At 42.7% G+C, this 12944-nt stretch overlaps 1 protein-coding gene across 8 annotated transcripts in view; it reads right to left on the reverse strand.

Annotated features, from left to right (window-relative positions):
• rims2b (regulating synaptic membrane exocytosis 2b) overlaps positions 1-12944 on the reverse strand; it is a 151009-nt gene that overhangs the window by 57201 nt on the left and 80864 nt on the right. For 7 of the 8 annotated variants that reach the window (XM_072675648.1, XM_072675653.1, XM_072675650.1 and 4 more), the window contains 3 exons: positions 11648-11716; positions 6906-7041; positions 5549-5635 (listed from right to left, as the gene is read on the reverse strand). In XM_072675648.1, coding sequence (XP_072531749.1) covers positions 5549-5635; positions 6906-7041; positions 11648-11716 — 292 coding nt within the window. The remainder of the gene's footprint in view (positions 1-5548; positions 5636-6905; positions 7042-11647; positions 11717-12944) is intronic. The other variant, XM_072675652.1, reaches the window with a different exon arrangement.

The following is a 12944-nucleotide window of genomic DNA, read 5'->3' on the forward strand; positions in this document are numbered from 1 at the left end:
ATAAATATCCAATCCTAGTGATTTAGAGCTAAAATAACTAGCATACGCAGACAGTGCTGTAAGTTTCCTTCTGTTTTTATGTGACAACTGCCTCACTCAGGGCTCTTACCTGTAATCGTCACAGGTGCCGTTCATGACGTGATTGGGCCAGGGAGTGGGAACATGGTTGGGGCCATTGTAATGTCTTTGTTTTTGGGCAAGAAAAGAGCAGAAAGGAGGTTTGAGTGGACGAAAGGTGAGCAGCTCCACAGATTCACAATGGCCAAACTACAGCTTCAGATTTGTGTTGCCTCTGTAAGCACTGTAAAGCCCATTCACCACATCTCACCAGCAGAGAGCAACCGACACACGTATAGCCAACTGTACTGCAAAGCAACTGAGACATTTACCATACATACCACCAGTGCATAAACTTTCTTTTAGTTGTCATGCAAGTTTTGCATTGGAGCTACAAGGCTAATATAGCTAACACTTCTAATGATGCTCACTGTAGGTCTCCCCCTACCTACAAGGTTCCTCAGAGTCAGATGAAGCTCCCTGAGCATCTACTGCTGCTCAAAATGCTTGGAAGAGATCGCTAACAGCCTAAGTTAAGGTACACTTATTGACCACATAGGTGTTCATTACACACTTATAGCTTGTATAATCTCCATATTAAAGCACTGACCAATAGATCTCAATGGTCCAAATGGTCACCATTGGTTGGGGGGGGTTATATAGGGTATATAAGGAGGCATATAAAGCCCTCCCAGCATTGGACTGTTCCTATCAATACCCTCGATTTCTGAAGAAATGCTGGTACACTGTTAAAAGTTTCTTGAGGAACATTTGGAGGTTCGACAGTTTGAAACTGTGGAGAAACCTCCTAAGGTGCTTCGAGAAACCTGCAAGGAACCCTTTTCTTCTAAAAATGCGTTTCTTAAAGGTTCCTCCATAGTTTCCAACTGAAGAACCTGCAAATGTTCCTCAAGGAATGTATCCTTTTAACAGTGAGAGCAGGTGTCTAGAATTCTGCATTTTTGAGGTGAAATTTGACCAACCTACTGCTGTGTATGGAATAAGTGAGGGGCAACTCCTCCTTGTAAGCTGTGAGCTTACTACTGCTGCTCTACTGGTGCTTTACCTCTCAGGAGATTCATACGAGTCACTGTAGCCAGATATTCGTCTATCCCGCCTCATCCTCCTGAACAAAGAACGACAGACAGTGAGACATCCTTCCATACCTAACACTACTCCTGCTACTGCCACTAAAGACTAAAGCCACAGTGTCTGGCACAACTCCGAGCCTCAAAAACCAAAGCATGAGTGGATCCAGTTCCGTTTTTAAAAGGGCCCACATTCCAGAATACATTCGCCTGTTCCTTTCAGAAGGTGTGGATCACTAGGAGAGCCAGGAACCAGTAACCACCTTCCCACATCTTCCACTCTGCCTGTAAATATATGAATGGCTAAGACCACAACTAATCACAGCCATGATTCATTCAAAATGAATGGACTGCATGGATCAGAACAAAGGACACTGGCTTTTTTTGAGGATATGGGCCCTTTAAAGAATAGGAATAGGAATACACAGCATGAGACGTAGGTACTTCAGATACGTAGCGGCAGCTTGTGGTTTGGGACTGGCAGGTAAGTGAGTGAGTTTAGTGGCTCAGTGGTGAAATAGAGAAGACACTTTGAGTTGTGCCGAAGCCATCCAAACAACACAAGCCCGTGTTCTCAGTGATCTAGTAGCAGTGAAGACACGGTTTATTATGCAGCGTCAGGGGGGGCGTAGAGTGAGCGCGACTAAGCAAGCACACACACACAGTGTACTATATGAGGATAGGCTGGACTGAGAATCTGAGCTACTTCCATTATTTTTGATCTCCACTGTAAACTCTTACAGCTATCAGAAACTGCTGATAGGGAAATCACTCAGTAGGATTCAGGATTTTAGTACACTCTTGAAAATAAAGGGACTAAAAAGTGTTTCTTGCACCATGCCATGGAGAACCCACTTTTGGTTCGCTAAAAATGACTGGTTCTATTGGTTCCACCTGGAAACCTAGCAGGGGACAGAGCGGCAAGTGACCAGTTATTTCCTATGAGGGTACAGGATTTGTAGCCACGATTTGTAGCTGCGATTTTGGCGGTGAGCAGAAAGTGACATAGCCACAGAGTGACCGGTCATTTCCTATTAGAGTGCACAATTTCTAGCTGCGATTTGTAGATGAGAATTAAGTGACATGGCCACAGAGTGACCAGTGAGCAGTCATTTCGTATAGGAGTATGCGATTAGTAGCCGCGATTTGCAGCCGCGATTTAGTGACGAGCAGCAAGTGACATGGCCACAGAGTGACCAGTCATTTCCTATTAGAGTGCGCAATTTCTAGCTGCGATTTGTAGATGAGCATCAAGTGACATGGCAGTGGCATGGCCAGTGACCAGTCATTTCATATGCGACTATGCGATTAGTATCTCAACCTATGCAAATGAATTATGAAGGCACTAACCAGTGCTCTATACAATTCACTCCAACAACCTCAGGGGGTGCTATACGACACAGGTTGGAACAAACTGTAACTTGCATGACTGTGCATAGTGTACTTTGGACAATCACAGCAACCCTTTACATTGTGTGAAATTCAATTAAACCTATAAAACGTTCATACTTACAAAAATATGGCTCTGGCAGCGCTTAAGAAGACCCTTGGGGGCGCCTTCATTTTTAAGAGTGTGAAGTTTAAGTGAATCTTACTTTCTAGACCTTTATTACCGATCTTTAACAAACACAATACAATCTTAAGCTAGCATCATGATGACGTTCTGTACACTCATCAGAAACCCCTCCTAAACAGATCTTATTCCTAACCAAACCTTGGATTTGCAAGGTACCACAGACTACTCTAACAGAATCAACTACAAACAGCACTAATACACAGAGCCGCAGCAGTGGGCTACCTGTCCAGACTACCGTACGCCCCTTCCGAATAGGTTCGGGCCATCTTAGCAGAGCGCAGAAGCTTGAGTGCGTCCTCCCGATAGATGGGGTACATGAGGTTTCCGCTGCAGGCGGCACCACAAACACAAGGCAGAACAGAACGTCAGCTTTCTCAATACACAGGAACATACACAGAAGGTAGGAGATGACAAGGGAGCAAAACACTTTATTTGGAAAATCTCCTGCAGCTCCATCTCCAGAGCCAGACCTGAAAGCCCACTGCCGGAGAAGCACTGGCATATTGTCCTTCTCCTCTTTTGTCTGTATGCTGGCAACCAAATAATGTGATATTCGCAGCATAGCGAATACATGCAAGCCACACCACAAGCTAAACCCTACACCACGCTTTTACTGTCTCAGACTGATGGATAAAGTGTCTGAAACAACACCTGTACCGAGTACCAGCAATGGAAATTTCCCTTATCCACATTCAGGGATTATAATACACCACCCAGCAAAAGAGTGAGGACATCTCATTTTAAATGTCATTGTCGATTTGCAATAATTGAGCATTATTTAGCAATTTCCTGGGCAAAAATCACTGGCAAAAATCAAATGCACAAAAACTAAGGAGGAAATTGGAACGTACTGCTCCTATGGAATCAGAAACTGTAAGCAACAGGGCTGGAACTCATTTTTCAAGTCAATCAAATGAATCAAACCTAGTTTTTGGGAAATTTGCTCAAATTTATCCTGATTATATTCATTTATTACAAGCAATTGTGCACCTTACAATCTTAAAAAGAAGGATTCTTCAAGGGTTATTTAGTAAAGGTAATGGTTCTATATAGAATCATGAAAACTATAGAAAGTATAAAAAATTATAGAAAGTAAAATAACCTAAAACCAGCCCTAATATGCTGGAGTGAGCATGCCAACCCAGCAGGGGGCGCCAACAATTCACAAAGCCTGAAGTCAAATTTCTTAGGAAGCAGCGTATCGTCCAGAACAGAACCAAATACGGCCAGCGTAAGCACAGGGTAATATTTGTTGATGGTTGGTACCAAGCATGTGCAACCTAACATTGTTAACACATTTAAAACACGGCAAACTTCTAAGTTCTAAGAAATCTCCATCCCGGAGAGCATTTTTCCCCCCAACAAGCTAACATGCAGTGTTTGCTTAATCGCAGAGAAAAACATACGTTTTCAAAAATACCCAGATATGAACCAGGTGGGAACCAGGTCCTAGAAGCCTAAATGTGGAGCTGGGCAATATGACAATACTTTATCGTATTGTGATAAATCTGGTTATCGTGATAGACAATATGTTTTTTAAGCATATCTAGGATACTGTTCGTGCTTAATAAACACTGATCAGCTGCAGGTTTTATTACAAACAGTGTAATTGGACAGCAGCAGATCCGAATAGTGGTTTATAAGAATCTGTCACTACTGATGTTTTTAGTCTGTGATTAATTACTTATACTTGATACGGTATTTTTACCATATTTAGAGGCACTAGAACCGTTTATTCTTAAAGTGTAGTTAAAAAAAACCCTGATGCATTTTTTAAAAGCTCTCTAAAGTCTCTAAGTGAATGCGGCAGTGATGGAATGCATGGTTTAACTGATTTTATAAAAGTTATTGTTGCAACTTGCAATTTACACATTATTGCAAACCGACAAAGAGAAAATGCTCCAATATTAATTAACACTTAACCAAGCTGTCCACAAACCCTCTGTGGACAGTCTGCAGATAAAAGGTTTTGGCCCTGGAAACTGTGACTCTCTCGTAAGGGTGCGTCAACAACAAGCACTTCCTGTGAGCGAGCTCTCAGATGTCTAAAAGCAGGCGGGACATTGTGAGGGGTGAAAGGTGGGTGGATTGTTGTGGGTGGAGGGAGGCTGTCAATCATGCTGAAGGCCACTCTCAGGTAGAATACCTGGGCTCCTGGAAAGGCGGATCGATGATTGGCTGTCTGTGTCTGGTTCGAGGAGGTAGGGTGAGATAGTGGCTGTGACCCACAGGGGAACAGAGAAACAGAGGCATGGATGAACAGAGCAGCTACTGAACACAGCAGGGGGGGAAGCTGGAGAAAGAAAGACTGAGGGAAAGACCGAGGAAAGAGGGACAAAAAGAAAGGATGGAAAGAACGCAGACCCGTCCCGCGTCCACATCTAGGATACTATTACACTGCAATCACAGCAACTTTTGAAGGTAACCTCAAATTGTGAACAAAATAGACCCATTATCTACTTATGTGACTCCATTTAAATACTCTTACCAATGTAGGTGCTTCAATGGCTTATTTGAGAGATGCAGCTCAGAAAGACCACTATTCGTTCCATAAAGAACCATGCATCTCTTGAAGAACCCTTAGCATTTTTTAAGAGTGTAGTATAGTAATATGGCATTAGGGACCCTAAGGGTTAATCAAATCCTGGCTACGCTTTCTGCAGACCAACTCGCTCGAAAATTCAAGAACCCCTTATCCTGTCTGATGTCCCAGATTAACGAGAAAAAAGAAAATAATGCTGTATCCTCCTGTGAATCTATAAGTGTAAAAATTAAGAAAAGATGTGAAGAGCATTTAGGCCAGACTGCAGCTTGTGTGAACTCCTACCTATCAGGAGAGTATCTGTCTTCGGAGAGTCTGTGGCGGGGGCTGTACTGAGATGGACCTCCTCGAACGCCGTGGTCTAAACTCCGACTGCAAAAAAAAAGGACAAAGACACTGTCTGTAAAAGTCCCAGGTCAGGTGGAGAGGCAGAGTCTGACAGTCTTTACATTTTTCAGTATGTAAGTTCGAACAAAGTGGATGAACATATGATGATGAAGAAAGAGAAGAAAATGAGAGAGAAAAAAATGAGAAGAAGAAAAAGGTGGAGGAGGAGGAGGAGGAGCAGAAGAAGAAGCAAAAGGAAGCGGAAAAATGAAGAAGAAAAGGGAGAAGAAGCAGAAGAAGAGAAAAAGAGGGAAAAGGTGAAGAAGAAGGAGGAATAGGAGAAGAAAAAGAAGAAGAAAAAGAAAAAGGAGGAAAAGAAGAAAGAAAAAGGAGGAGAAGGAGAAGAGGGAGGAGGACAATAAGAAGAAGGAGGAGGAGAATAATATTAAGAAGAAGAAGGAGCAGGAGGTGAAGAAAAAGAGGAAAAAGAAGGAAGAGAAGGAGAATAATAATAATAAGAAGAAGGAGCAGGAGGAGAAGAAGGAGGGAGAAGGAGAAGAAGGAGGAGGAGAACAATAAGAAAAAGTAGGAGGAGGAGACAGAGGAGGAGAAACAAGAAGAAAAGAAGGAGAAAAAGAAGAAGAAGAAGAAGAAGAAGAAGAAAAAGGGAGAGAAGGAGAAGAATGAGGAGGAGAAGAATGAGGAGGAGAAGAAAAGGAAGAAGAAGAAGAAGAAGAAGAAGAAGAAGAAGAAAAAGGGAGAGAAGGAGAAGAAGAATGAGGAGGAGGAGGAGAAGAATGAGGAGGAGAAGAAAAGGAAGAAGAAGAAGAAGAAGAAGAAAAAGGGGGAGAAGAAGATGAAGAATGAGGAGGAGGAGAAGAAGAATGAGGAGGTGAAGAAGAATGGGGAGGAGGAGAAGAAGAATGAGGAGGTGAAGAAGAATGGGGAGGAGGAGAAGAAGAAGGAGTAGAGCAGTGTACGTTCTAACGTTCTCTTCACATGTTCTCTGAATCCGGGCGTTTCTGCAGCTGAATAAAGACTGTAATCATCAGCGTGTTCTTATAGTGACATTTTTACCAATACAGCTAAAACCACACTGAGGTCTCAGCCAGTCTCTCGTAATCACTCTCAGTAAATCTGCCAACCTGCCCCTAAACTCAGCCACAGTCCCCTCATATCTAGTGTTCTAGAGTGGAGGGACCACGCAGTGAAGAGCATTGTGGCTTTACAGTGTCTACTTTTTGCTTGCTAGTTTGTCAGAGCAGTAATGTTGTGTGTGTGTGTGTGTGTGAGTGTGTGTGTGGGCTGATGGTACCTCTGTGGGGGAGGGACGCTGGGCGAGCGAGAGCGAGAGCGGATCATGTCTGATCGAGAGCGATGATTGGACGACATGACCTGCTCAGGAACAGATAGAGTAGAGCTCTGGAAGTCCCTGCCATTGTGCCGGTAATCTGAGGACACACGCACACACACACACACACGTCCACAGCAGCTTAAAAAGAAGTCTCTGAGGCTGATGTGTGGCATGCTGAAATATGAAAATCATGTTAATTATTAAGGTTCCATACAAATGTTATCAGTTAAAGCCTCATTACATACATACTCTAAAGAGACACACACTCACCCATTCTAAAGCCTAAAATGTTTATTTGCGTAACAAAAATAAATTAATAATAATAAAGATAATGATACATTAAATATGTTATAAATTATATTTTTCCTATAAGTTCAATTCAGTAAATTAACAAGAGTTGTGTGCAGTATATATATATATATATATATATATATATATATATATATATATATATATATATATATATGCATATTTACATTTGTTCTCTGTGGGCCATTTGTTCACCCTACTCACTATAGAGTAAGTGTATATGTAAACAGCAATGTGTAACATCAGCGCTGTATAATGAAAAACACGTATCTCCAAAAAGCAGAGTTTACAGGAGAAGGCAAAAAATGCTCTCGACTGTAAAATAAGAGTTTATTCCAAGTCATTTGGAGCATTTCTACTGGTCCATTCATCCATCATATTTCACACAGTGTACAGAAGCAGCTCCAGGGTTCAGACCATTGAGAAAATTATAAATCAACAAAAATATATAGAGATATAAATTATAGAACTGACATTAATAGCTTTTATATTTATATAGGAGGGTATAAATAGTATGTGTATGTTACAAATAGTATGGTATAAATAGTATGCAGTGCATGTTAATGTGTAAATGTTCTGTATTATATGTTTTACACTGTGCATTTTTATATATCTGTGTATTTACTTGGATGGACAATGCGAGATTTTTCACTCATTTCACACCTGTGTTCATGATACGTGACAATAAACCAGTGACAAGAGCATTAGTGAGGTCAGGATGTTGGATGGATGATCACCAGATAGCTGTGTGAAGTATTAGACGGAGCACCAATCATCATTCCAGAGAACACAGCTCAATGCTGCAGATGTGGACCCCTCTAGTCCACATCTGGCTTTAGGCAGCATGGTGCTAAGAGGTTCATGTAGCTTTATCTGCATCAGACAGTGGGGTCATCAGACAGGTGCACATCTGTGTCAGTAATCGGTGCAATTAAAATGGATGGGGTGTCCACAAACATTTGGACTTATAGGGTATGCCTAATTTGACCATGGCTGGCCAACATGTGACATATTTGACATATTTTATATAGTTATATTTACATACATAAATGGCCATAATATAGATACACCCACTAAAGTGGTGTAGCTAACCCATAGTGATAACTCCAGGCTTCTGAAGGTGAATTGTGAAGTGGCAGAAGAAAAGGGCTGTGGTGTAGAGCTGAGCTCAGACAGAGTGAAGTCCCTCTGCTGGGGACGAGCTCACAGTAATCTTCTCTCTGGCAATATCCTTTAATTTGATTTGTGCCTCTGACGCTCTGCTGGGCAAGGAAGTGTGAACACGCTCAGACACACTCGCACAGCCTGTACTTGCCAAAGCAGCAAAGATCAGTTCAGAGGAAGAAGGATGGGGGGGGGAGGTTCCTCCAGATTCTTGTGGTCCTCCTAGAATCCCTAAACGAGCAAATTCAACATCACAGCCTGCTTTTCCGTTCTCGTAGCAGCATACCGGCACTGTACGGCCTCCATAATCTGCCCGATTACACACCTGACTCTTTACAGACGTTCACATTGTTCGTGCTTCACAAACTGCTGCTAACAACAGCAGATGAGCAATTAAATGCCAGCCGAGCTAAACGTATTCTTGGCCACAGACCAATCAAATAGTAGCAGGAATTTAATAAGGCTTATTTTTATTACTTTGATTGTAATACATTGGATATACAGCGGATATATACCCTATATGTCCAAATATTTGTGGACACCCCTTCTAATGAATGCATTCAGCTCTTTTAAGTTGCACTCATTGCTGACACAGATGCGCAAATGCACACACACACACACGCTTGTCCAACCTGTAGAGAGCTAATGCCAATAGAATAGGACTCTGTGGAGCAGATAAGTATGAGCCTACTGGCAGGCGTGGGCTAGAGGGATATACATTCCCCCAGCGTTGAGCTGTGGAGCAGTGGAACCGTGTTCTCTGGATGGTTGGGGATGAGGTGGGGTTGTAATCAATGAAATCCTCACAGCAATGTTCCAAAATCTAGCAGAAATCTAGTCTTCCCTGCACAGTAGAGTACAGTTACTCCAACAAAAGCAGGATCAAATTTGTTTTTAATAGCATTGATTTCCATAGAAACAATTAATGAGCAGGTGTCCCAATACTTTTGTCCATATAGTGTTCAGGTTTCAAAGGGCAAAAAGGCAGTTTTTACCCCTAATGGAGACAACAGAGCAATCGATCCCTCCCTAATTCCTGACCTATGAACAAACATTCATGTACGCTATGTGGACAAAAGTACTGGGACACACTGAATTCGAGTGTTTCATTCAGTCCTATTTCCACAGGTGTATAAAATCAAGCACCCGAAAAGCTCACTAAATTCCAGCATGGTACTGTAATAGGATGCCAGCACTACAACGACAAAGTCACTTGGTGAAAATATTTCCCTCCTAGATGGTATTATTGGAAGCGTTTTGGAAAACCACAGCAACTCAGCCACCAAGGGTCTCCTTATGAATGCCTAAGGGTTTCGAATGGGATGTCAAAAAAGCTCCTGTAGGTGTCATGTGTAGGTGTCCCAATTCTTTTGTCCATATTGTGTGTCATTTATAGCTGCATTAGCTGTTCGCCTGTTTAGCCAACCGAATATACGTTGTCCTAAAAATGCAAACTTAGACGTAAGCCCCACTAAAGCCACATTTGCAGTGAATACAGTGGATTCTGCAGTACCTCTCCTCTCCACTAGCTGTCAGTAATTCCCACTTAATTTATTGTTTATTTATAGAACGAGTACGAATGTGCAGTAATTCAGTAGTAGTTTAGTAGTAATAAAAGCTATATAAAAAACAATATGTGCACACATATTACATATATGTGACCCCCGAGATTACAGAGTGGCATTTATGAGTGCTGTCTGTACCTGTTCCTATGGTGTACTAACTCTATTATGCAGACAGTGTGAATAACTATATATAAAATAATGGATACATATCAAAAATAATGGATAACTGCCATGAAATTCTTATGTAGAATCGAATTTTTTTTACTGTTTTATACGCATGAACACTGTGCTCCCATCCATTACTGTGAAATCCAGCAAATCCTGCATTTACTCCATTCACACATAGCAGTAAAATTGAATAAGAAGATCTGAGAGTTCAATGTTTAGTGGTTTTGAGGTATTTTCATAATTTACTTATTTACTGCACTGCAGTTTAGCTGTGTAACATACTGATTTCAGTGACTTTTATCAATAATTTATAAATAGTTCTGATGAGAGGAGGATAGATGGGTCCCCCCTTGTGAGTCTTGGTTCCTCCCAAGGTTTCTTTCTCTAGCTCTCTAGTTTTTCCTTGCCACTGTCGCCACTGGCTTTAGGTTTTCATGTCTTCTTATGTTGTTGATTTCTTGTTTTTTTTACTTGATTGTGTAAAGCTGCTTTGTGACAACAACAGATTCAGAACAACTAAATATGGCATGTAAAAGCAGCCAAAACAGGAAGGAAGGACCGAGGAGGAAGAAAAATACAGACATGGTCTGGAAGAAATTGCTAAATTTTAGGTTTAACGTCTAGACGCTGAGCAATCCCTGGAAATGTTCTGTCTGCTGAATGAAACGTGGTGTAGAGTTCACTAAAATGTCCTTTACCGCCCCTCTGGCGCAGACAGGAAATGTCCATGACCTATAGAAAATGTATGTATGTTTTAAAAAAATAGAACAAATCTGACCCATCATTTTTTCAGAAGGTTTATCAGTCCCAGAGTTCTAGTTTTTCAGTTGTATTTAATGATAATTTTATAGTGAAACATCGAATAATATCCATATTCAGAATTTTATGACCACCTACCTACCTAGTGGCACCCTTAGCACCTGGATGATACAAGCGAGACATTGTGGGAAGGGCACTCCCTGTACACCTTCACTACAGCACCTCTAAAACATCTTCCTTTGCCCATGCTGATGGCTTTACACTCTGCTACAACTGACTGGTGTGCTCGCTTATTCATATATGTGCAGCAATCCCTGTTACGAGACATTTGTGACGTCCCAGGCCAAATTCATTCCAAACCCAGTGGTGGTAGCATCTTGGAAATTGCTTGGGGCTTGTGGTGGTGCCCCTTGGGCCATTGATACCAGAGGCAAACGACGACTCCGGCGAGTGGTACAGAGCTATCAGCTCAATCAGCAAACCTCTATAATGATCACCTTCCGTCAGCTAGTACAGTCCCTGCTACGACATCTCACCAGTGTCACCTGAGTCAAGGGTGGTTGTGCCCACTATTAGGCAGGTGGTCATAATATGTGTCCAGCGCAAGTAGAAACGGTTGCGAATTTAAAGGACAAAACGAACGAGAACCAGTTCATCTCCAATCCCAGCTGTCAATCAGATCGTCAGTGGAATTGGGTGAAAAGTGCTGCAAGGCTTTTGATGAGGGTCTGGCTGTACCTGATATGACGCCAATGCCGTCTTCACAGTCATAGTCAGAGAATTCACTGTCGCTGATTCGCTGTGATCCTGTGAGAGCGTGAGAGAGAGAGAGAGAGAGAGAGAGAGAGAGAGCGGTGGGAGAGCAGTGGGAGAGCGTGAGAAAACAGTAAGGGAGGGGTGGAAGAACAGATTACGGGGCTTGTACGTGCTAAGCTCTTGTTAAGCGAAGCCCCCTAACGTGACTCGCTGCTCCTCTATCTCCGGCAGCGGTAGCAGCGTGTGTGTAAAACCAGTCTGCATGTAAGAATCTCTGATTCAGCTTCAGCTAATCTGAACCACAGTCACAGCACTGAGGAAATCAACATCAGTGATCAATTTCAGCGTCGGCAAGTGTTTTAGGAACGCTGTACACAGCCCATCAAAAGTATGAGGACACCTAGATTTCCAAAATGGGTTTTCCTTATGATTCAAAGCCAGATTTATGCATAACTACTTTTATTTATGCCACAGAAAATGACATCTTGGCAACCACGTCTGCTGTTTCTTATTATGAGATTGCCGGGCCATGTACCCGGCCAGCAGAAGCCAGTGCGTCGGCCAGTGTTGTGTGGAGAAAGTGCCGTCTGCTCACTCTGGAGAGAGCAAGGGTAACTGGCTGCCGACGGTCACAGTTACGACGCCTTATTCCAGTGGACAATTGGGGTCCCTATTACTTTACAAGATTTCTCAGGCCTCCCCCTAACCGCCAACATCCGCCCCCCAGCCAGCACAGCGTGTTCACTTCCATCACCAGCTCACCTGATTTACCATCATTAAGCTATCAATCCTATCAATAATAGACTCCCATGAGAGCCGTGGAGATGTTTTAATGAACCCAGTGATGCCAATTAACCCACCCGTTTGTAGCTCCCCCTAGCAATAGCACTGCTTCCTCCACTGCACCAGCCAACATCGCTTTAAGAGTGGTGTGAAGAGAGAGACCTACCGCCATCTACCCACCCGGAGAGATTACGGCCAATTGTGCTCTCTCTGGCCCTGGCAGCTGATGGCAAAGCAGCATGGCTAGAGGTTTTGAACCCGTGTAGCCCGTGGTAGCCATAGTGGTAGCCCATTAGACTGCTGAGCCCCCACAGTGCCAGCTGGGGGATTAGTCACTAGAAAGGCCAGTGCAGTTCAGGTACAGGTAACAAAGTTAGATAAGTGATTGTTTTGTGAAGTGATCTTGGAGGGGAGCGGGTCTAGGATGCCAAACCTCACTGTTGAGCTTTCCAGAGGTGTCGTGGGCTTAGAAACACTACCTGAAGACCCACGTGAA

The sequence above is a fragment of the Salminus brasiliensis genome, chromosome 3 (assembly GCF_030463535.1).
Source record: "Salminus brasiliensis chromosome 3, fSalBra1.hap2, whole genome shotgun sequence".
Lineage (NCBI taxonomy): Eukaryota > Metazoa > Chordata > Actinopteri > Characiformes > Bryconidae > Salminus > Salminus brasiliensis.